The sequence below is a fragment of the Rhinatrema bivittatum genome, chromosome 7 (assembly GCF_901001135.1).
Source record: "Rhinatrema bivittatum chromosome 7, aRhiBiv1.1, whole genome shotgun sequence".
NCBI classification, from domain to species: Eukaryota; Metazoa; Chordata; class Amphibia; order Gymnophiona; family Rhinatrematidae; genus Rhinatrema; species Rhinatrema bivittatum.
In genome coordinates, this window is record NC_042621.1 from 94,605,606 (window position 1) to 94,630,588 (window position 24,983).

The 24,983-nt window shown below is 43.4% G+C and overlaps 1 protein-coding gene across 1 annotated transcript in view; it reads left to right on the top strand.

Annotated features, from left to right (window-relative positions):
- LOC115096168 (protein NLRC5-like) overlaps positions 1-24,983 on the top strand; it is a 126,307-nt gene that overhangs the window by 30,313 nt on the left and 71,011 nt on the right. The window contains exons 2-4 of the mRNA XM_029610680.1: positions 13,662-13,962; positions 20,960-21,082; positions 23,734-23,790. Coding sequence (XP_029466540.1) covers positions 13,662-13,962; positions 20,960-21,082; positions 23,734-23,790 — 481 coding nt within the window. The remainder of the gene's footprint in view (positions 1-13,661; positions 13,963-20,959; positions 21,083-23,733; positions 23,791-24,983) is intronic.

Genomic DNA, 24,983 nt, shown 5'->3' on the forward strand with positions numbered 1-24,983 from the left:
TCAGATTTTTGTTGCACCTCATAGTAGGGGGGTAGCGATTTTGATCCACAAATCTATATCTTTTCAATGGCAACAGTCTAGGGCTGACCCTAGAGGGCGGTATATTATTATTTCTGGGTTATTATTTGGCAAACCGGTGATTTTTGTTTCGGTTTGTGGACCTAATCAATATGATCATGTTTTTTTTTTCAGAGGTTGTGGCTCAGATCCTGTCTTTTGACAAAGCACCAGTAGTGCTTGGCAGAGACTTAAATTGTGTTGCTGATCCTACACTGGACCGTCAATCTAGCTCTGAGAGTCGGCCCCTTGGTAGGAATAAGGGAGGGTCATTTCTATGTGACTCCTTACATGTTTTGGATACTTGGAGGATTTTGAATCCAGGTACTAGGGATTTCACTCACTGTGCCTGGTCTGCCGACTCTAAATCCTGAATTAATTATTTGCTAGTGTCTGACTTTTTATTCTCTCAATTAAGAGGATCTGCTATTGAATCTATGGCGGTATTAGACCACTGTTCGGTGTCCTGTATCTAAAGCAGGCATGGGTCTGTCTGTGAATTCTCTAACTGGCAGATGCCTTCTTGATTGATATATGACAAAGCATTTAGGGGATTTTTATTTTCTAAATGGCAAGAGGTTGAGATGCATAATGCTGAGCATAAGTCTGAGCCAATCCTCTTTTGGGAGACGGCAAAGGCAGTACTCAAGGGCAAGATCTTAGGCTACTCTATCTGTTGTAAAAAAGAACTGGATAGAGATATTGTAGCTCTGCATAGGAGAGCGACATCTTCTCTGTTTTTGTTAAAACATAAAGGGGCAGATTTTAAAAGCCCTAAAGCGTGTAAATCCAGGAGGAATTACGCACGTAGGGGGGTTACGCGTGCCAGGCCTATTTTCAAAAGGCCCGGCGGCGCATGTAAAGCCCCGGGATGCGTGTAAGTCCCGGGGCTTGAAAGAATGGGCGGTCCGGGAATGGGGCGGAGGCATGGTGGGGCGGGGTGGGGGCATGGTGGGGAGGTCTGGGAGTGGGGCGGGGGCATGGCCAGAGGCCTCTGCAAGGCTGCTGGGCTGGGGGATCTCGTGCCGGCAGTTGGTCGGCGCATGCAAGTTATGCTTGCCTCTGGCAGGCGTAACTTGTGAAATAAAGGTACGAGGGGGTTTTTTTTCGGGCTGGGGGTGGGACAGGTAAGGGAAGGGAGGGGAAGGTGGGGGGGGGGGGGAATTAAAGTTCCCTCCGAGGCTGCTCCGATTTTGGAGTGGCCTCGGACGGAACGGGAAAAACCAGTTAGTCTTCCCGAGGACTCGGCACGGGCAAGGTGCACTAGATTTTAAAATCTGTCCTAAATTGTTTCTATTTTGGAATCGTTCTGGTAAGTTGTTGGCTAATTTGATGAAAGGAGAACGTAAGAAGGCCTATGCCTCTAGTCTTCAGAATGCAGGGGTCCATGTGGCTACCTCCATGCCTGAGATTGGCATGATATTTCAACAGTATTATCAAAAGCTTTATTCTGTGGAATCAGAGGATCTTGACGCTTGGTCTCAGTTTATGGGCCGCCTGTCATTATCTACTTTGACTTCTGAGCTACTTTAATCGCGTGCCTAAGAGTGGAAGAAATCATGGTAATTATAAAGGGACTTAAAAATTTTAAAGCTCCTGGTCCAGATGGACTGCCCTCTTCTTTTTTTTACAAAACCTCTAAATCCTGTAATATTGCAGAGCTTTAAAGGGCTATTTAATGCTGTGGTTGACAGAGATAAAATGCCCAATTCAATTCACATGGCACATATAGTTGTGGTTCCCAAACCAGGGCACGACCCATTAGAACCCTATGCCTATCGGCCAATATCGTTGCTAAATGTAGATGTAAAAATATATGCCAAACATTTGGCTAACCGCTAGCTGACATCTTACTATCTCTTATTTCCCCAGGGCAAGCGGGATTTATAAAGGGCAGAAGGTCTAGTGTCATTATCCAGCACTTGCATCGCTGTTAGATCTGTGTAAGCAGGGTCATTTTACTGACCCTGTGTTGGTGGGGTTTGACACCAATAAAGCTTTCACTTGTCTCTTGGTCATTTTTTATATTTGTTTTGGATAAATTAGGATTCTCTGGTTTCTTTTCCCAAGCCATTCAGATTTTATATGGCAAACCTGGTGCTAGAATTTGGGTGAATAACAGCTTCTCAGACATGTTTTTGCCCTCTAAGGAAACCAGACAAGGTTGTCCCCTGTCACTCTTACTATTTACCTTGTTTATTGAACCTCTGGTGCATGCTCTTACCGATATTTTACTAGGGGTCATGATGTTTAATATGTGCCCTTTTTTGAGTACATTCCTATTTGCAGATGATATTCTTCTTTTTATCCCAGAGGCACAGGATCTCCTTCCTTCAATATTAGAAACCTTTCAAAGCTTTGGTTCCTTTTCAGGTTTTAAGTTAAAACTAGACAAGTCTGAAGCTTTAGATATTGGGGGCACTTGAGAAATTCTTGGCCCTCTTTCCCTCTCTGATGGGTGGAATAATCCCTTAAATACCTGGGTGTTCGCATACATAGGGATACGGACATGTGGTATCAAACTAATATTCCACCGCTTCTCAGTGACCTGCGGAAGCATATATCTGGATGGATGAAGCGCCCTCTGTCACTCTTGGGGGGATTAGCCTTATTTAAGATGTCCCTATTGCCAAAATTGCTTTATGCCTTACAAATGCTACCTTTGGCAGTAACTGCAGGGGATCTTAGGGGATTTCACTGGAGCTGTGTAAGATTCATTTGGAATGATCACAAAGCGAGGGTTTCTCTGGTCAAGTTAATGGTGCCCATTAGGGAAGGGGGATGGGAGTTTCCAAACTTAAAATTTTATAACATAGCTTGTGCCTTAAGGGCCCTGGGTGACTGGCTCTTGAACAGCCAGTGTTTTGCTGCTGTTATTGAAGAGCGAAGTTTTGCTGCTCCTCTTAATTTACACTTTTTGCTTCATGCGAATGCTAGAGAACTTCCCCTATATCTTTTGCAAAATATTCTGGTGAGATGTATGCGGTTTGGGTGGAAATATGTGAGACAGAGGATGTCGCTCACCTGGCAATTTACTCCCTGGTTACTTTTGTATGGTAATCCGAGGTTTCGTCTGGGGCTGGACTGTAAATTTTTCATCCAGCTCAGTAATGCCGGTTACCAAACTTTTCATGACTTTGTGGATTACCAACATCATGTTGTTCATTCCTTTCCCTATTGTCAGGAAAGGTTGGGGTTTGAATCTCAAAATTTTTTTCAATATTTGCAATTATCAAGTTTTATTAATAAACATTTGAATCTTCGGGGGGGGGGGGGGGGTCGTATTTTTCGGGGCCTTTCCAAAGACTGATGTCCATGTTTCAAGGATGGAAACACTTTGTAATATTGGCGGAGCTTTGGAATGTGGATGTCGGTCAGGAACTGGAAGAGGGTGATTTTTTTGACTGGTATTGCGGACTTTTATGCAAATGTACCCTCGATAGTGCTATGCGAACAATTTTTGCATATGCTTCATAGGATAGTTATTTCCCCTCACAGAGCCTTTCAGATTAAAGTTGTATCGTCTCCTCAGTGTTTAAAATGTGTATCTGATTATGCTACCTTGAGCCACAGGCTATGGGATTGCTCTCTTCTTTACAGCTTCTGGGAAAAGGTGTTTACATTTTTGTCTGAATAACTGGGGGTAAAAATTCCTATGTCAGCCTCTTTGGGCATCTTGGGATTCCTTTCTGAAGATACCCTGTGTAGTAAACATGCTGGCAATCTCTTGATTAAAAGTACCCGTGCAGCCAGGAAATGTGTCTTGTTTAAATGGATACAGACAGATGCTCCCCCCTTTGAATTTTGATATGCAGAAATGTTGGAACTTCTACACTTGGAATTTCAATCCTGGACCCAAACTCCAAGAGGAAGGCAAGCGATGTTTTTGAAAATAAGGACATCCTTCATTCTACATCTGCCACCTTCGAAATGGAGTAGATTTCAACAAGTTGTCTCATCTGCAACCTAAAAGTCAAATGGCCATCATGCATGGTACCCTCGGACTTTCTCTCTGGGGGATTTGAGGGGGCGGGGAATGGATTTGCGTATGGCTTGGGGAGTTAGGGATGTTAAGTTTATTGTGATATATCTGTCATTGACTAAGCTTTGTAAGTGTTAATCAGTGAGAAAACTAATAAAGACATCTATAAAAAAAATAAACAATGAGCTTTATGCTATTTATGTAATTATTAGGGATGTATTTTTATTTTTAATGACATTGGAAATGTCAACGACATTTATTTCATATTATTTCTAAACTGAAACGATTTTTAAAAATACCAAAATTTTGTGAATTTTTAAAACATTTTGGTTAGTACGCACAATTTTGATTTAGTGTGTGCTATTTCCATATAGTGCACACTACTACAACTCAAATACTGCGCAGTAACTCAAATAGGGTGTATTAAATTGAAAATTTTAAAGAAAACCTAACAAAACAAAAAAATAAATGGGAGAGAATGAAACAAAACAAAATGAACTGAAAGTTTTATCAATGCACACCCCTAGTAATTACCCTTTCATGTAACTTTGTATTTTGTTTCAATAAAAAAACAATTTAAAGAGAAAAGGAGAGACAGATTATATGTACAAAAAGTATACTTTATTACTGTTGCGTTCCTGCTTGCGGGCCTAGCCGCAAGCAGGCGCTTACCTTCACGGCACGGAGCCGCCGACGTTCTTCGCGGCAGGAGCCGCAGTCAGCTGTTTTCCTTCACCGCGGCAAGAGCAGCAGGCTTTGGTGTGCCTCTCCTGCTTGGCGGGCACTGCCGCCGTGCTCCTAGGCGGCTGGAACCGCCGCCGACTCTTTCTCCATCTTCGCGGCTTGGAGGCCGCAGTCCCCGGTCTTTCCTTGCGGCAGGAGCCGCCCTCAGTCCTCTTCGAGCAGCAGGATGCCGCTGCTTCACGTCAGGGCCTGTTTCCTCGGCCCAGCTCTGCTCCGTCTCCTCTGCGTCTGTGCAGGGCCGCTGACCAGGTCCTGCACTTCCTGTTCCTGTCTTCCTACGGCGCAGGCCGCGCCTCCTTCAGTGATTTAGAGGGCCAGTGGCCGGAAATGCCCCAGGCCCCACCTGGACTCCGCCTTGGCCATTTCTTGATCTTCAGCCCTATATAAGGGCCCAGCTTCCAGTCCTTGGTTGCCTTTGCAAGGAGTTAGTCTCTTCTTGGACTTCCCATCTTCGCTCCTGCTGGTATTTCCTGTTCTTCATGGGATCCCTCCTTGTTCAATGTTCCTGGTCTCCTCTGGATATCCCTTGTCTTGTCCTGATGTTCCATGGTGTTCCTGATGTTTTATGATGTTCCTGATGTTCCTTCCTGATGCCTCATCTCCGCTTCTGCTTCCAGACCCTTGGTCCCTCTTTGCCACCTCTTCTGGCGTGCCATGTTGTGTCTTGTCACCTCGTGTCTTCCAGCTCACCACCTCTCCATAGGCTCTTTACCTACCTCCACTATCTGTTCTCTACACCTCACTTTCTCATTCACAGCTCCAGCAGTGTCAGCTTCCAAATGCGGCAGTGATGCCTATTCTGCAGGAGACTAAGGCATCCTCACTCTGCCTAGCTCCTTCCACTTGGTTTTGTCCCCAGAAGTGACAGCACTTGGTCTTCTGGCCTATGCAAGAAAGGATGGGCCAGCAGAGGGAGTCAGCAGGCCAGCCACATGGAGACACAGTGGGGTACATTTTAAAAGACAGCCACTCTGAAATCGGAGTGGCCTCGGAGGGAACTTTCCTTCCACCCCCTGCACCTTCCCCTCCCTTCCCCTACCTAACCCACCCTCTCGGCCCTATCAAGACCTCCCCCCCTACCTTTATCTGAAAAGTTACTACTGCCTTCGGGCAGTAGTAACTTACGCGCGCCGGCGCGGCAGGCCCCGACATAGGCCACTGTGTCGGGGCACTCAGCCCCCGGACTGCCCACACACCCCCGAACACGCCCCCGATACGAATCCACGCCCCTGGCCATGCCCCTGACCGCCCCTTTTTGCAAGCCCCGGGACTTACGCACGTCCAGGGGCTTGCGCGCGCTGCCGAGCCTATGCAAAATAGGCTCGGCGCGCGCAGGGTTTTTTTTTAAAAGGGTTACGCACATACCTTATGCGCGTAACCCTTTTAAAATCCGGCCCAGTGAGAGTGCATGCTTCTGGTCTCTGCAACTTCTCTTCCTCTGCTGAGCATTTCCTTGCTCTCAGCTCTTCAAGAAGGAATCTAGGTGGCCCTAAATGTTCATGTGCATAATCATTTTTGGTAATAATTAACAATGAGAAGATAAGTTTCAAAGCCATTTATATGGGTAAATAGTGATTTACATGTGTTAAATGGCTGTCCAAAAATTGCCCTTGCTCAATAGCAGTAATTTTGTAACAGCTTCCATAAATTTGTGGACTCTTACATGCATAAGTTATATCAATTTTCAGAGCGAACCTAGGCACACAAGTTCACTTTGAAAATGACTCCAGCAAAACTACTACACACAACTATATCTGTTAATAGTGATGTGCATTCATTTGAAACAAAATGTGCTGAACTTGATAAATGAGGCTATTTTTTTTTTGTTTATTCCAAATGGAATGAATCAAAAATGGCCTCCCTCGAAAATACCCCAAGACCCTCCCATCCACTTTCCTCTGCACAAAACAATCCTGAGGCCTGGACCTATCTCTATTGAATGAGCTGGGCCCAGCTGGGTCTCCCTGGGCCCCTTTGATCTGTAAAAATCTAGTCTGGGGCTTCAGTCTACCTGGGTGGGCTGAGTCAGGCCCAGCTGGGGCCTCCCCAGGCCCTTTTGATTTCTACACCCACCTGTAAAATGTTTATAGTGTGGGGGACCTCCGTGGACCAGCTTACCCCATCCATGGAGTCTGGCATGATCCATAGCACAGGAGTGATACCCACTGATTCCTATCTTGATGATCTGCACTTTAAAAATGATGGCAGCAGCCTACAGGATGATGCCAAAATTGGCAGGCCACCAGTACCATTGTTAAAATTGAGATCATCATGGCAGGAGTGAGTGGGTATCATTCCTGCCCTTTGGGTCATATCAGACCCTATGGATGTGGTAAGTGGTGGGTGGTGGTGAGATCCCCAGCGCCAGAAAATATTTACCCCTCTGACCCCACATGCAAGATGGGGTCAGAGGGGTCCACGGGGGCCCCTCCTGGCCCAGCTGGTAATCCTGGCCCCGGGCAGGAGTTGGAATTCAGAGAGTTCTGGGAAGATCCCTGCTGGGCCTGGCTTAGCTCAGGTGGGTAGACCCTAGTCCCTAGGTTGTCTTTGCAGGATGGGAGGGGGTTGGAGGGTCTCGGGGAGGCCCATTTTGGGGTTTTTGGTTTTTGGGTTTTTTTTTTCACTACGAAGGGGTAGATTTTAAAAGGTGCGCACACTCATCCATGTGCGCGCAGTTCCTGGTGTGCGCACAAGGATGCATGGGTTTTATAACATGCACATGTTATAAAATTCGTGGGCTGCGCACATGTGTGGGTGGCACGCACAAAGGGGGATTTTAGTAAATTATGCGCGGCAACAAAATCAAACCTTCCCCCGTTCCCTTCCAGTCCGCTCCAATTAATGAGTGGACTGGGCGGGAACTTCCCTACCTAAACTCTCTTCCTCTTCCCCTCTCCTCTCCTCCCCATCCCTAAACCCTTCCTATCTATCTTTTTTTTTTTTTAACTTACTGCAGGGCCGGAGCTGAAGTAAGTTGCGTGTGTTGGCTGGTGAGTCATTAGGACAATGTACAATGGCGCTGTCCTGGCCTGTGCCCCGCCCCCCCCGGCTTGCCCCTTCAGAGAGGCCTGGCATTTGTACGCATACCGGGGTTTAAAAGGGTTACGCACATACCTTATGCGCGTACCCCTTTTAAAATCCGGCCCAGTTAGAGTGCCTGCTTCTGGTCTCTGCAACTTCTCTTCCTCTGCTGAGCATTTCCTTGCTCTCAGCTCTTCAAGAAGGAATCTATGTGGCCCTAAATGTACATTTTAAAACAGGCTGATCGCCTGTTTTAAAATGCGATCAGCGCACACAAGGCCCAGCCACGTGCGAAAACCCCCGGTTTTATGCGAGCAGGCCTTTTAAAATCCGGGCATTAATGTATTTTTTTTTGTTTGGGAAATTAAGCAAATAGGAAAAAACATTAAACAAACCAAAACAAAAATGTTATGGTGACATCCCCTCCTGCTAAGCACCTGCTACGGTGTGGGTAGGTTGCTGTGAAAATGTTATATACATACTTTTCAAAATAAAAAATATGATTGTAAATTTAAAAAAGCCACCTAGACCCTGTCCCAGAACACCTCTCCAAATTGTGGACATAAGTGTGTACATGCAGGTCTTGTGTTGACATGTTTACCCAAATATCAGACAGGCAATTTTATAAATGGACATTTCCTTGTTAATGCATTGCTTTACCCACAGAAATGTCTTGTAACATTACTCTCTGTATGGTTAAAAATACAACAAACATACTTTTAGCCACATTTAGATGAGATGTTCCTGGGTGTGTGTTTTTTGCAGGATTTGAAAATAACACATGTAGGTTGTATTGTCAAGCCTACATGCATTATTTTCCAAAGAAAATGTAATTTTTCTCCCACCCCTCCTGTTTATATAGAAACATTGGCAGAAGAAGACCAGTGGCCCATCCAGTCTTCCCAGCTTCTCTTGGCCCTTAGTAACCTTTTGATTGATTGAGTGTGTGAGAGAGAGAGAGAGAGAGAGAGAGACTGGCCATAATGTCATCCCCATAGGTAGGTATTTGTATCCCTATGGTAGGCCCACCTAGTAACTCAAGGTGGGGTTTAGGTATGAGTGTAGGGGGTTAGGGGCCACTTTGACATTCTATGTGACACATATGAACAGAGCAGTGGTCTCTTGTGAAGACTTGATGACCTTCGGAGTGAGGAAACTCACTCCAAGATGAGATTTGTGCAGTGTTCTCTCAACCTAGCTTGATGGACTCTCTACCTGGGTAACATCAGGCTAGGTGGAGAGAACATTGCCCAAATCTCATCTTGGAGTGAGTTTCCTTACTCCGAAGGTCATCAAGTCTTCACAAGAGGCCACTGTTCTATTTGTATGTGTCACATAGAATGTCAAAGTGGCCCCTAACCCCCTACACTCATACCTAAACCCCACCTCGAGTTACTAGGTGGGCCTACCATAGGGATACAAATACCTACCTATGGGGATGACATTATAGCCAGTCTCTCTCTCTCTCTCTCCCTTTCTCTCTCACTCTCTCTCCTTCAACTTACCTCAAAAAGTCTCCTTATAGGAGACATCACAAAAGGCAATGAAATCTTACCACACAGGCTAATCCACCCCTAACTCCTCCTATTTTCTGAATTTGCATCACACCATACAATATGGTGCTATCGCATGCGTTAACAGGGCTTTTTGCATGCAAAAACGCCTTATCGCATTTTGATAAATGACCCCCTTAATTAGTTAGGGATAGTAACCACCGCAATAAGCAAGCTACACCCATGCTTGTTTACCCTGACTACGTAATTCAGTCCTTGTTGGTTGTTGTCTGTATATAGATCCACTTTTCTTCATTCCCCCTGCCATTGAAGCAGAGAGCTATGCTGGCTATGCATTGAAAGTGAAGTATCAGACTTTCTCCCTTGCCATTGAAGCAGAGAGTTGTGCCGGATATGCATGAAGTATCAGTCTTTCTCCCTTGCCGCTGAAGCAGAGAGCTATGCTGGATATGCATTGAAAGTGAAGTATCAGGCTTATTTGGTTTGGAGTAGTATCCGCTGTAACAAGCAAGCTACTCCCTGCTTTTTTGTGAATGGAAATCCTTTTTTTTCCCACATTACCTCTTGCCGTTGAAGCTTAGAGAAATATTAGAGTCACATTAACTGTGTATGTTTATTGAATAAGGGTATTATCTCCGGTAGTAGACGTCATTCCCGCGAGCCACCCACTCTTCATACACATCCTCTAGACTTTATGGATCCAGCCTATATTAATTTTGAAGGGATGTGCATTTGTTTGAAACAAATCGATAAAATGCAACAAATAAGATAATTTTTGTTTCAGTTGTGAACCCCCTATTCAAGTCTGTGGCCCATTGAAAAGTGCTGCAATGAGACTAGTAAGTATAGCAACCAAGAAATTCCTGAGTGAGATAGTAATTAGGTCAGAGCTGAGGTGGGAGAAGAGGGCAAGTAGACAGGATAGAGGACCAATCAAAGTGAAGCTGCTCTGCTATGATGATACACCTTGGGGATCTTGCTACCACTCAGCCTTACTGCCAGAGCCTAGATTTTATACATTAGGGGCCGGATTTTAAAAGGGTTACGCGCATAAGGTACGCGCATAACCCTTTTAAAACCCCCCCTGCGCGTGCTGAGCCTATTTTGCATAGGCTCGGCGGTGCGTGCAAGCCCCAGGATGTGCGTAAGTCCCAGGGCTTCACAAGGGGGGCGTGTCAGGGGCGTGTCGGGTGGGCGGCGCGAATTTCGGGGCGTTCTGGGGGCATGTCGGGGTGTGGTGCTGGCCCAGGGGCGTGGTTGAGGCCTCCGGACCAGCCCCCGGGTCGGGTGATGGTGCGCCAGCAGCCCACTGACGCGCGCAGAGTTACTTTAACAACAAAGTTAGGGGGAAGGTTTAGATAGGGCCGGGGGGTGGGTTAGGTAGGGGAAGGGAGGGGAAGGTACGGGGGGATAGAAGGAAAGTTCCCTCCGAGGCCGCTCCAATTTCGGAGCGGCCTCGGAGGGAATGGGCAGCGCGCGCAGGGCTCAGCGCGTGCAGGTTGCACAAATGTGCACCCCCTTTTGAATATCCAGTTATGTTTAAAGTTATCCAGCCTTGTGTGACTGAATAACTTTACAAATAAGTGGCTATATTCTAAAGATTTGGGCCCAGCGTATCCGCATCTGTGTTGCTTGGCAACTACTACTAGGCAATGCAGACACAGATACTCTGGACTCAGATCATGGTAGGATGCTGCCATGATCCGGGCCACGAGAAAACTTCAGTTGCAGGTACTAAGGAGTGGAAGGGATGGGGTTGGGGTGGGCCAATCTGGAAAGAAGCTAATTTAAAAAATAAACGGGAACTGGGAGGGGAAGGGATTTATTTATTTATGTATAACATTTTATAACCTGCAAAATCTCATCGTTCAGTGCGGGTAACAATATACATACAAAATTAAAACATTAAAACTTACAATTAAAATACAAACCATAAAATACAACAGCATGATCATAATACCCAAACCATATAGTACTGTAGATCTTCCTGAAAACCTTGTCATTTTCCATTGGCAATTCCAAAGGAACTTGTTCCACATCTCTGGTACATTAGTTGAAAAAGTTTTTCTCTAGTACACACCAGCCTAAAACCTTTCACAGTAGGAACATCAATCAATTTCTGAGCTTGTGATTGCAATGCCCTCCTTGGTACATAGCCAAATATTCTCTCTGCTAGACAATTATCTTCCTCATAACCTTCTTTATGCAAAATGGTATACATTTTAAACTGAACCCTCTGGGCTATTGGCAGCCAATGTAGCTGTTTCATATATGGTTTCACAACCTTTCCCCATCGTAACCCAAAAATAACCCTAACCGCCACAGACAGAATCAGTTGTAATGCTTTTATTAAATACCACAGTAACCCCATATATAATGCATTACAGTAGTCCACTGCACACAGAACTAAGACCTGGACCACTAGCCTGAAATCCATAGGTGTTAAATAATTATGCAGTGGTCTCACCAAATGGAGCTTATAGAAGGCTACCCTCGAGACATTTCTAATTTGAGTCTTAAATGAAGGCTATAAACTATGACTCCCAGATTACGTGCCTCTTCCAAAATCTGAAAATTCTGTGCCCCATCATTACTTACTGAGGTGAAAGGAGGGTCTCAAAATTGCCTACCCAAAAGACTGCAGTTTTACTTTCATTTAGTGTTAATTGATTAGTCAAAAATCACTCTTTAATGTGGCCATAACATTTTTGAAATGTTTCTTCAGGAAATTTTCTTGGCATGATGCTAGGAATAAAAAATTGCACGTCGTCAGCATACAGTTTGTAAACCAGCTCCAATGATTTAATCAAAGACCCCAGCGGTTGCATAAAGATATTAAAAAGTGTGGCTGATAAGGCTGACACCTAGCTTAACATCATACCACTGAGATTCACTCCCTGGAAATCGTATCTCTGCTCTCCTAGCAGTTTGCATAGAAGTAAACTATTCAAGTGCCTTTCCTCCAATCCCAAGTAATTTCAGGCTTGAAAGCAACAAAGCTTGGGGAATGGTATCAAACGCAGATTCCACATCAAACTGAGTCAAAATTCCTGTCCGACTTTTGTCCCTGTTACTTCTAATTTCCGTTGCTTTTGTTCCATGTAAACCGAGGTGATGTTTCGACTAACATCGGTATAGAAGACTTTTAAATAAATAAATAAATAAAATAAATCAGAAAGGGCTACTAGCAATGTTTCTGTTCATATTGCTTTCTAAAGCCAAATTGTTCTTTATCTTACACGTGATTTTCCTCCAAAAATTCCTCCAATTGAAAATGTATCCATTTCTCCATAATCTTATTCATAGTGCATGATTTAGCAATAGGTCTATAATTTGATAATTCCCCCTCTAGCTTTGTTGAATCCTTTCTTATTGGATGAATTACAGTCTCTTTCCATTATTCAGGCACCTGACCTTCTAATAGAGCCCTATTGATTATACAAATAATCTGCTCTGGAAAAAGATCTGAGTTCATTATCAATTTAAGTGGACAGAGATCTAGCACACATTTTATAATCCTCATACTTGATATGGTCTCAGAAAGCTTTGATCCTGATAACTGTCTGAAAGAAGACCACTGTACAGTCGCATCAGGAGATTCAAAACCTGAATCATCATTTTCACCTACTGGTGAGATTCCTACTTTTATCTTATCAATTTTTTCTTGAAAATATTGACCCAGATCTTCAGCATTCAGATTCACTACATTACCGTTCTCAGATTTCCTCAGTAATCCCTTTCCTACACTTAAAGGTTCCTGAGATTTATTAACTGCATTATTAATCTGGTTAGAATGAAAAGTGTTGTAACATTCAATACCTTTACCCTATATGATACCAGTAAAAGCTCGGCCCTATTGTCTTTGAGGTGCTGCTGATTTGAGGAGAGGGGGCAGGCTTGGGCAGGCAGGGCTGAGCCTTTGAAGTTGAAATACAAGGGAGGAGGAGGGCTGATTATGGCCTGTAGGCCTGCAGTCTTTTTTTTTTTAATTATTATTTTATTGCACTACTTAACTGGCTATATTCTTTAGAATAGAACACCCCCTTTTTATCCAGCTAAATTATAGCGGGATAACTACTTATCCCGCTATAATTTAGCCTGTTAAGTGGTTGACTATGCCATATTTGCCATTTAGACGGATAACTTTTAAGTTATCCATCTAAATGGCTTTTAAATATAAAACCCATTGACTTTAATGGAAAACAAATGCAATCAATAAATAACATTTTTTTTCATTTGAAACTAATGAAATGGAGGTGACCTTTGAATCAAATGAACAAACTAAAAGAAAAATTTTGCTTCTGCATATCCCTAATAATTTGTATGAATGTTGTTTTTTATAGGCTTACAGCAAGATGATCAACATAGATCCACACAAAGAAATAGAGGACATCTGGCCACAACTAGTAGAGCACTTTACTTTGGATCCAAAGTGGCTGTTTGAGAAAGTCAAGTTTTTCCTCCCAGATACTGACTTGAGCACCATCAATGAGATAAAGGACAAGAGGGAAAAGGTCTCTGAACTGCTCGTCTTACTCAGGACCATGAATGTCCATGTCTGGAAGGAGTTCTTTCAGTCTGTCTGCATGGAATGCTCCCTCCCCATGGATCTGGAGATAAGGCTCATGAGTATATCAGGAGATGGTAAACAACTGCTTAATGTCAACAGTTTTTCTTGCGGAATTTGTCAAAAGCAAAACAATCTGTAGAATTTTCAGGGAAGAGGAAGGACCAGTTGATACAAGTAATCTTGTGTACAGGGATTCACATACACAGTATCTGTTTTTAGCATTTTGCTGGAGTTTCCATCATGTTTAGACCCCTCTTCTGTGTTTTTCTGTCATCTCCAGCCATTTTCTCAATTATTCTACATTGTGTCTGCATATCTTGCATGTTCAGCATATAATGCATTTGAGAATTGGCTGATCTCGAGCCAAGGTTCTAGGAAATCTCCAGCATAGTCTGATTATCTTGAAAGAGTACGTGTGCATGAGAAGGCAACTGCTGTAGGGGAGAGAAAAGGTTGGTGGACAAAGTATAGGCTGTAGAGATTATTTTCTGTTTTTGGGACAGGGGCATGGGAGCATAGATAGGATAAAAGAACACCTTCACAACTTCAATGGCTTTACTTATAAAATTAGGTTGTGAGGCTAGGGGCAGAAAGGAGATTGGGAAGCGGAACTCATTTATCACAGCTTATCCCCATATGTATGAAATATCTTATTTTTCCTATCAAACCTGTGGTCTGATAAGAGCAAATATTTTTGGAAATGTACAAATTTAGCTTAGATTAGAGCTATTATAAAAGGAAAGAAACTAAATCGTCCTTGAAAGTCATTAGTCCTTCAAATTTTAATAGGGTTTTAAACAAAGGCACCAAATCCTGCACTCTACTAAGAATTAAGTCTAAAATGGCTCCCCCTCTTGTTGGTTCCTGGACCAACTGCTCCATGAAGCAGTCATTTATTTAATCTAGAAACTTTACCTCCCTAGCAAGTCCTGATCAGATCAAGTACGTTTTAAAATGAAAAAATGTAGGATAGTTAGCGGGGTTTTAGGGGTTGGAGGTAGTTGGGTGAAAGAGAAGCAGGTTAGGTAAGGGGTTTAGGAAATTCCCTCCCAGTCCGCTCCTTTACTGGAGCGGACTGGGAGGGAACAGGGAATAGGACTGATTGCAACGCCACACGCAGATTGTAAAATCCCCCCGCTTATGTGTGCAATTCGGCACTCGTGCGCGCGCTGATAGAAAAATCATATGCACATGTGCATGCAAGTAGTGGATTTATAACATGCGCACATTGACAGATGCATGTTATAAAATCACTGCGTCCATGTGCATGTGCCGGCCACTGCACGCACATGGACAACCGTGCGTGGGTTTCAAAGTCACCATTTTAGTCTCCTGCAAAATTACCTACTTTTCTTAGTCTTTTTTTTTTAAACCAAGTGTTGAAACTGTGGACCCTTGAGCCGGCTAGAGGATGATGTAGACTTGTTCAGGGAAGGCCCACAGCGACTCATAGCCGGGAGACGGATCAGGGCCAGGAGACCACACAGGATTTAGGAGGGATCTCCTGGTGAAGAGGAATCTGGAGAACTGTCCGAGTCAGGGCAGGCAGCGGTGCAGAGGATCTAGTAGGAGTCCAGAAGTCGGGGCTGGCAGCAGTGATGCACAACGAGGAGACGGACCAGCGGTCAGGGCAGGCGGCAGACAGCAGAAACCGGAGACGGATCAGGAGTCGAGGCAGGCAGCGAAGCAGGAATATCAGAGAACGTACCGAAGTCAGGAGCCAGGAAGACGAGCCAAGGGGAGAGCAGGAGCAGGCGAGGATGGAGCTGGAACCAGGAACAAGCAGGAATCAGGAACAAGCTGGAACGGAGCAGGAATCAGGAATAAGCTGGAATCAGGAACAAGCAACTCACTTCTCAGCAGAGACGACCCTTTGCAAGGCAAAGAATGGAACTCACAGCTGGCTTTAAATAGTTGAAGCTTCTGAAGTCATTCCTCGAGGCGGAGCTAAGTTTCCCACACTGACATCACCCATCTACCATATTTTTAACTTTTGATGCTCTAAATCACTTAAATGTGTCTCCTGAAGAAATGCTACATCTGCTCTTTGCCTGTTTTAAGCAGCAAGATCATAGATCTCTTAATTGCTGAGTTTATTCCACACATTACAAGAAACAATTTTCACATTAGGCATTTGTTACCCCACCGTATGCAGAATGTGTACAATATTCTGAAAGTCATTATCTATTGTGAGAGGGAGCCCTCCCAGTTCAAGTTCCCATCCTTGGATCTGCCTCCACCACAAGCATAATTTGGAACAAGTGTCCAAAAATCTTTATTTATCATTTATGCAATGAAACAAAAAACCCTCCTAATTTCTCCCCAATCCCCCCCCCCCCCCCCCAACCATGTCCCTACTACTTTACCAACACTTAACCCCATCCAACTTCAGTTGAGAACATATTTTATGCCAGGTTCTCCCCTCCCTCCAGCCTTCCCCCATCCTCATTAACATCATTCACATACCTACAAGTACAGTAATACACCCAATTTATACAAGTGCTATTGTCACCCTCTATCAATAAACATATATCTCCCAGCACCTGCATGTGACAGATGCTAAATGCAAACGAGAACACAAACATAGAGCAAAGAGTACTAGTGCCATAACGGGTCTACATTAAAAAAAGAATCAGCAGTTTTCCCAACAGGGAGCCTCATGCCACATGTGTTGCTCATATGGATATATGTCTCTGCTCTAATTCCTCTGGCCGCAGATAGTAGTACACTAAAATCCCCAATAGGGTGTCAACACAGCCAACCTAAAAAGAAAATATTCTTGCTACCAGCTTAAAATTAGGAATTGAGCCTCAAGCTTCCACGGAATGTCTGTTTCATATAACAGGATCAATTTTCCTCTCAGATTCCAGGGTTTCTAGGAATTCTTTTGCCTCCACAACTGTGTAATACCAGTTTACTCCATCCTTGTTGTTATCTTAAGCTTAGCTGGATATAGCAAGGCCAAGCATATCCCCAATTGATAGAACTTGGAGCAGATCGTTGAATATTCTCTCCATTGCACTGACAATTTAGATGATTAATCTTGGAAGACCATCATTTTTTTTCCCTCGTAGGTTATTTCGCGGCTCTCATGGCCTGCTGAATTTCCATCTTTTGAGCCAAGTTCAACATGTGGGCAATCAACAACTCTAGGCAGCTCCCACGTTCTCCCTCCTAGGGCCCACGTACTAAGCCCTTTCAATGAGAAACTCCCCGCCCTTACTTGTGATGTTAAGCTCCCTGGGCAGCCATGTTTCTAGGAAGTTTGATAACTCACGCTTTTCCAGTGGTTCCGATAGACAAACAAACCATAGATTATTGTGGCGAGACCTATTTTCAAGGTCTTCTAGCTGCTCATCCTGTTTTTCTAATGCTGCATGCACTGCTGACAGTCCAGTTTGCGCTGTGTATAGGCCATCCTGCCTATCAAAGATTTTCTGCTCTGCCTCAGCCATTCTCCTTTCAAAGTCAGATAGAGCCGCCGAGACCTCGTCAAGCTCTTCGGAAATTTTTTAAACTCCAGTTCATGCGCAGCTACTACCACCAACTTAAGCTCACTGATCGCCAGCGTTTTGGTCCCATCCCCCATCTTGGGGGATATCGTCTTATTCTCTTTTTTCCCTAACTGAGTCAACATTCCAGATTAAAATAATATTCGGAGGAATGTCAGGCTATCTCCCAGCATTGGAGTAGGCTTAAATTTGCAAATTATGAAGTGATGGAAGCAGGTGGCAGGTAAGGGGCCTGAGAGAGCAGAACTTTATATTCTGCTTCACTCATGGCATCCTAACCATTGCTTTATCCACTTGATTGGCCACCTTAAGATCTAGAAAAGTAAAAAGTCATGGGATAGGTGGCGATGTCCTTTCATGGATTGCAAAACTGGCTAAAAGACAGGAAACAGAGAGTAGGATTAAATGGGCAATTTTCTCAGTGGAAGGGAGTGGACAGTGGAGTGCCTCAAGGATCTGTATTGGGACCCTTACTTTTCAATATATTTATAAATGATCTGGAAAGAAATACGACGAGTGAGATAATCAAATTTGCAGATGACACAAAATTGTTCAGAGTAGTTAAATCACAAGCAGATTGTGATAAATTGCAGGAAGACCTTGTGAGACTGGAAAATTGGGCATCCAAATGGCAGATGAAATTTAATGTGGATAAGTGCAAGGTGATGCATATAGGAAAAAATAACCCATGCTATAATTACACAATGTTGGGTTCCATATTAGGTGCTACAACCCAAGAAAGAGATCTAGGTGTCATAGTGGATAACACATTGAAATCGTCGGTACAGTGTGCTGCGGCAGTCAAAAAAGCAAACAGAATATTGGGAATTATTAGAAAGGGAATGGTGAATAAAACGGAAAATGTCATAATGCCTCTGTATCGCTCCATGGTGAGACCACACCTTGAATACTGTGTACAATTCTGGTCGCCGCATCTCAAAAAAGATATAATTGCGATGGAGAAGGTACAGAGAAGGGCTACCAAAATGATAAAGGGAATGGAACAACTCCCCTATGAGGAAAGACTAAAAAGGTTAGGACTTTTCAGCTTGGAGAAGAGACGACTGAGGGGGGATATGATAGAGGTGTTTAAAATCATGAGAGGTCTAGAACGGGTAGATGTGAATCGGTTATTTACTCTTTCGGATAGTAGAAAGACTAGGGGGCAGTCCATGAAGTTAGCATGTGGCACATTTAAAACTAATCGGAGAAAGTTCTTTTTTACTCAACGCACAATTAGACTCTCGAATTTGTTGTCGGAGGATGTGGTTAGTGCAGTTAATATAGCTGTGTTTAAAAAAGGATTGGATAAGTTCTTGGAGGAGAAGTCCATTACCTGCTATTAAGTTCACTTAGAGAATAGCCACTGCCATTATCAATGGTTACATGGAGTAGACTTAGTTTTTGGGTACTTGCCAGGTTCTTATGGCTTGGATTGGCCACTGTTGGAAACAGGATGCTGGGCTTGATGGACCCTTGGTCTGACCCAGTATGGCATTTTCTTATGTTCTTATCATATACAATTACCCCCAGATGTTATTTGGGAAGCTATCAAAATACTGGAGTTTCTTTATCACAACAGATTCAAAGGTCTTTCCAATCAAATTCATAATTCAATGGAAAAAATTTCAAGAATAACATTCTGGATATGGATCAGCCTTTGGTAATAGTTGAAACTGCAGCTATTTAGTTCAGAAATGGAGTGTGTGCTTATCCATGAAAATCTTCAGATACAGCATAAAGTTGTATTAATTTCCCTAAGTCATCTCTGTAACTCCTATGTATATGCTTCAGAAATATATGTTTAAAGTGTTGAAGATCCAGGAACAATCATCTCCTCCTATTTCAAGGGCTTATTATTTAGCTCCTTTTGTAAAAAAGGAGACAGTCCAACAAGCATGTGAGACTGCTCCACAATTGACTTATTGATTTTAACAAGTTCTGGAAAGTGATGATGCTTGGATGGTTAGACCTGCAAATTTAATTGGTGACTTTGTTCTTGAACTGAATAGAGACTGGGTTTTTGTTTGTTTTTTAAACACCAAGATGCTCGTTTTTTTGACCGCAAAATTCAAATACTAGGTCAACACAGAAAAGATAGCAGCAATTTTTATTTATTTATTTATTTATTATTTTTATATATACCGATGTTCCTGTATAATATACATATCGAGAGTATTACAATTGGGTGGGTTATTTTGGTTAAATTTACCTGCAAGTGTGTCATTAAATATCAGTCTAACACTGTGATGGCAAAGTCCTGTCCTCGAGTGCCACAAACAGGCCAGGTTTTCAGCATATTCACAATGAATATGCATGAGATAGATTTGCATACAATGGAGATAGTGCATGCAAATCTTTCTCATGCATATTCGTTGCAGATATCCTGAAAGCCTGGCATGTTTGTGGCACTCAAGGACTGGAGTTTGCCATCACTGGTCAGACAAGTCATTTTTTTTTTTAGTTCAAAGTCAATGCCTGGTCTTTCTTCTCCTGTATTTGTAATGGAGACATCTACTCCCTAAGATTTGGGTTTATAAATATTGTGGGCATCCTGAGGTAATAGGCATAATGGATAACTTTCAAACAACTCCACACAGCTGCATATTAGAGATGTGAATCGTGTCATCGATCGTCTTAACGATCTATTTCGGCTGGGAGGGGGAGGGAATCATATCGTCGCCGTTTGGGTTTTTAAAATATCGTGAAAATCGTTAAAATCGTGAACCGGCATACTAAAACACCCTAAAACCCACCCCGACCCTTTAAAATAAATCCCCCACCCTCCCGAACCCCCCCAAAATGCCTTAAATTACCTGGGGGTCCAGCGGGGGTCCGGAACGACCTCCTGCAATCGAATCGTGTTGTCTTCAGCCGGCGTCAAAAAACGATTCACATCCCTACTGCATATACACTGCATAGAGATCTACAATAGTATTTTATAACTGCACTTATCAGATACATGCATATTATAAAATACTCATATGTCTATCCCAAACATATGCGTGTATGTATGCTTATCTATGAATATATGCAATGCATTGAAAGCGAATATTTCAATGTATTGAACACGTGGATTTTTCCTCCCAAACTTAAAAATGTATGTGCATATATTTTACGTGCAAAAAATTAGTGCTTGTTCACATAAAACCAAATTTATGTGCGGAAGTTGGTATATTTTATAACATACAAGCATAATTTAAATTATCAGTTTTCCAATTCCTCCACCGGTTCTCCCAGCACTTCTCCAAATCATTAAATCCCCCCAGTTGATCCAGACTTCCCACCCAGCCAGTAGTAAACAATAAATCTGATATTGATTACATAAGATAATTAGGAGGAATATAATTATGTAAGTTGCCAAATGTATATGCATAAGTCTCTTATAAATTAGACTTATATGAGTAACTGTTGGCACCATTCTAGAACACTGTAGACAATCCCTTTTTGGCACACATATATAGGAGCATGAAATCTAAAGTATATGCATACTTTTGATGTTTATAAACCAGTGATTATGCAAGTAGAAACTACTTACACGCATCTACTGACCTGTCAGGTGCGTCGATCACGCTGGGTTCCGAGGCTCCGTCAGTCCAGAATCCTTCTGCCCAGATGTCTGTCTGCTGCTCCCGGATTCCTTGTGGGGCGTCATCTGTCCTGTGCTCGTTGCTGCTCTTCAGTGAGTGTCTGCCAGCGGCAGGAGGCCCTCTGCTCTCCTGGTGTCCCGGACTTTTATCCTTTCTGGTTTTAACTAGTCTTAGTCTTCATTACTCCCTGATGTGTCTTCATCAGCTCCACTATCATCAGCATCCATGTTCCAGTCCTCTTCCACCTCTGCCTCATGTTCGGACTGCCGCCTCTGCCGATACCCAGCAGCAGGTCTGAAAGGGCTTGGAGTGGTCGGAGGACTACTCAGAGGCCAACCTTGCGTGATTGGTCTCATCGAGGTGTGCAGGTCGGCAGGGGCCTGGTCTCCACTTCATCCCAGACGAGGACCCGTCTCGCCACAAGGGCACACATTCCTCGTCCTGCACTGGGGAGTGCCCCCTAGCGCTCCCTTCCATCACAGTGCAACACCACCCTTGGGTGGTTGCAAACAATTTCTCAGCACTGTACCTGTGGGGCTGCAAGCTGCTGGCCACCACTGAAGGTTGCCTTCATAAAGGATCTATTTTCAGAGGTATTTCTGCAAGCAGTGTTTTACCCAGAGAAATGGCTTGTTATAAAATTGCTGCGCATATGTCTTGTATACACATACATTTATCTGGACTGAGCAGAGGCATTCTTGGGGTCAGAACTGGGGAGGGTTTTGGCCTCATCACATAACTTTTGTATTTCTAAAAGGATGTGCATGAATTTTCACAGAAATTTCCTGCACACAAATTAGCAGGTGTAGCTGTGTGTGGGTAGTTTCAGTGAGGTAATTTTCAAAGTAAACATCAGTTGTTTTAAAAATTAGTGTAACTTATATGCATATTTGCTGACTTGCTTAAGTGGGCTGTTTCAAACTTATCCCCAGAATGTTCAAAACATTTTTACGGTCAACCCAATCTGAAACATTCTTCTGTGTGCACACACAGTTCAAATCTAATCTAATCAACCTTTCTGGTCCATCAAAAGACCAGACAACGCAGTTTACAGCAATACAAAATCATATAATCAATGCGGTTGTCTGACACCCTGCTGAATTTTTTATTTTTATTTTTTGGGGGTATATTAAAACAAAATTACATACGGGGATTTTCTTTCTATTTTTTATTTTGATTTGTTTAAATCCTGCAGTTCCCTAGCATATGCCAAGCAATATTCTTATAAGAAGTTAGCATGTGGCACATTTAAAACTAATCGGAGAAAGTTCTGCTTCACTCAATGCACAATTAAATTCTGGAATTTGTTGCCAGAGGATGTGGTTAGTTCAGTTAGTGTAGCTGGGTTTAAAAAAGGATTGGAAAAGTTCTTGGAGGAGAAGTCAATTACCTGCTATTAATTAAGTTGACTTAGAAAATAGCCACTGCTATTACTACCGTGTTTCCCCGAAAGTAAGACAGCGTCTTACTTTCTTTTTACCCCAAAAAGTCCCACTATGTCTTACTTTCAGGGTATGTCTTATATTGGAAAAAACCTGTAAGACATCCCCCGAAAGTAAGACGTAGTGTTCAAAAAAAAATAAAATTTTTTAAATACCTGTCGGAGGGCCGCGTGGGTCCAGGCGGCCGGCGGCGGGAGCCGGGTGGTCGCGTGTTAAATCTAGGCCGTGGGCGGGTGGGCGCTTGTTCCCGGGGGGGGGGGGGCGGGGGGACGCGCGTTAGTTCGAGACGGCCGGCGGGCGGCGGGTGGTCGCGTGTTACATCTAGGCCGGGTCGCACAGGCGCGCATTCATTCACTGCCGGTGGGGGCTGCACGGCATGTGACTGCCTTGAGCGCCGAAAGCAGCCCCCACCGGCAGCCCCCAGCGCCGAATCGCAGGGGTCGCACAGGCGCTGTGGGCCTGTGCGCACATTCATTCACTGCCGGTGGGGGCTGCCGAGGCAGCCCCCACCGGCAGTGAATGAATGCGCGCCTGTGCGACCCGGCCTAGATGTAACACGCGACCACCCGCCCCCCGCCGGCCGTCTCGAACTAACGCGCGTCCACCCGCCCCCCCCCCCCCGGGAACAAGCGCCCACCCGCCCGCGGCCTAGATTTAACACGCGACCACCCGGCTCCCGCCGCCGGCCGCCTGGACCCACGCGGCCCTCCGACAGGTATTTAAAAAATTTTATTTTTTTTTGAACACTACGTCTTACTTTCGGGGGATGTCTTACATTAGCCGACCCCCCCTAAAATTCCCACTACGTCTTACTATCAGGGGTGTCTTACTATCGGGGAAACACGGTAGCAACGGTAACATGAAATAGGCTTAGTTTTTGGGTACTTGCCAGGTTCTTATGGCCTGGATTGGCCACTGTTGGAAACAGGATGTTGGGCTTGATGGACCCTTGTTCTGACCCAGTATAGCATGTTCTTATGTTCTTAATATAAAATAGTTTATTTTAATGCTATACTGCTATGAAGAGCATTTTAATTTAGCCACCTGTGAGAGACCAGCATGCATGCACCCTAATAGATAAGCAATGAGGCCAATGTTTTATGGAATTAGAATCTTGCAGAAGTGGTCACTAATAAACAAGAATATTTGCAGGGCATTGGAGGAATGCCTGCACTATTGATGCCTGTGCCATATGGGACCTTAGAATGAGTTATAGAATCGGAAGAAAATTTGACTTCTAAGATATTAATGTACAAGTACTTATTATATTACTATGGTTAACATCGCTTTATTCATTTTAGGTGATCTAAACCAGAAACAAGAATTGGATGACAAAACAGTCACCTCTCAATCAACAGGTAAGCTGACTTGCCATAGAATTCGGGCCTTAGTTTATCAGAATTACGTTTTCATAAAATACTTTTTTATTAGCGAAACCACATTTTCCAGAAAGATATGAGGACTTTTGTTCCCAATGAAATAGTTTTTAAATATGAACATGTCATTGGGAACAGAATTATTAGCACATTTTAGGAAGTTTAATCACATGGCACAACACAAGAGTTTTGTAGATTATTTTTCACCAATTATCAGAGGACTTTTGTATATGCTGTAGAATAACAGCAAGCAAGGCCCATTGCACTCCAGAAATTATCTAAAATTCCACAAAACATGTCAAGAAGTGGATGTACACGGCATTATGTTCTACACAGTAATCAAAATAGGATATCACAGAAACCCATAAGGTGATATTTTTTCTAGAAAAAGAAATTTAAGGACAAGGTGTCATGATGTGAAATTAGATGGAGAGAGGTGCTGAGGACAAACATTGGGTAAGTGGGTACTGGATTCTGGCAATTGCTTGCCAGCAGAGGAGGTGATAACTAAAGTGGTGAAAGAATTCATGCATGTCTGAGACAGATATAGAGGGCAAGAGCAAAGGATGGAGATGACCAAAGATTAATTAAGGTATGTGGTAAAATGATAGGGAGGATGCAAATGGGCAGATTGAGTTGCCCAAGAAATTCTTACCTTCTACCTACTTCTACTTCTACCACATACATGTTAGTGTCATTGGGATCCAGTTTGGCATGCACACTCAGGCTTTGGGGGGTAATTTTAAAAGGAGTTATATATGTAAATGTAACATACTATCATAGCAATTTTAAAAAGCCATTTACGTCTGAAAAGTGCACTTCCACATAAATATTCTATGAACAATTCAATGTTATAATATTGTAGCAATTTTCAAAAGCCCACGTTAAGTGTGTAAATGCTTTTTAAAATCAGTCCCTTAGTGTATAGTTTACCATTCCACATTGCATGTGCACACTAAATAGCCTTAGTGTGCACACTAACATCGAGTACATAGACCCTGATATGTATTTGTATGGAAATAAATTGGGTAAATGTTTTAGCTGATTTGATAAGAGCTTATGATGGGGCAACATTAAATGCAGCAATCAAAAACAAGTCAGCAGAATAACCAAGTCATTAGGGATTTTTATAGCCAGTTATACAAGAAAGCAAATGCCAGTGAAGTAGAGAAAAA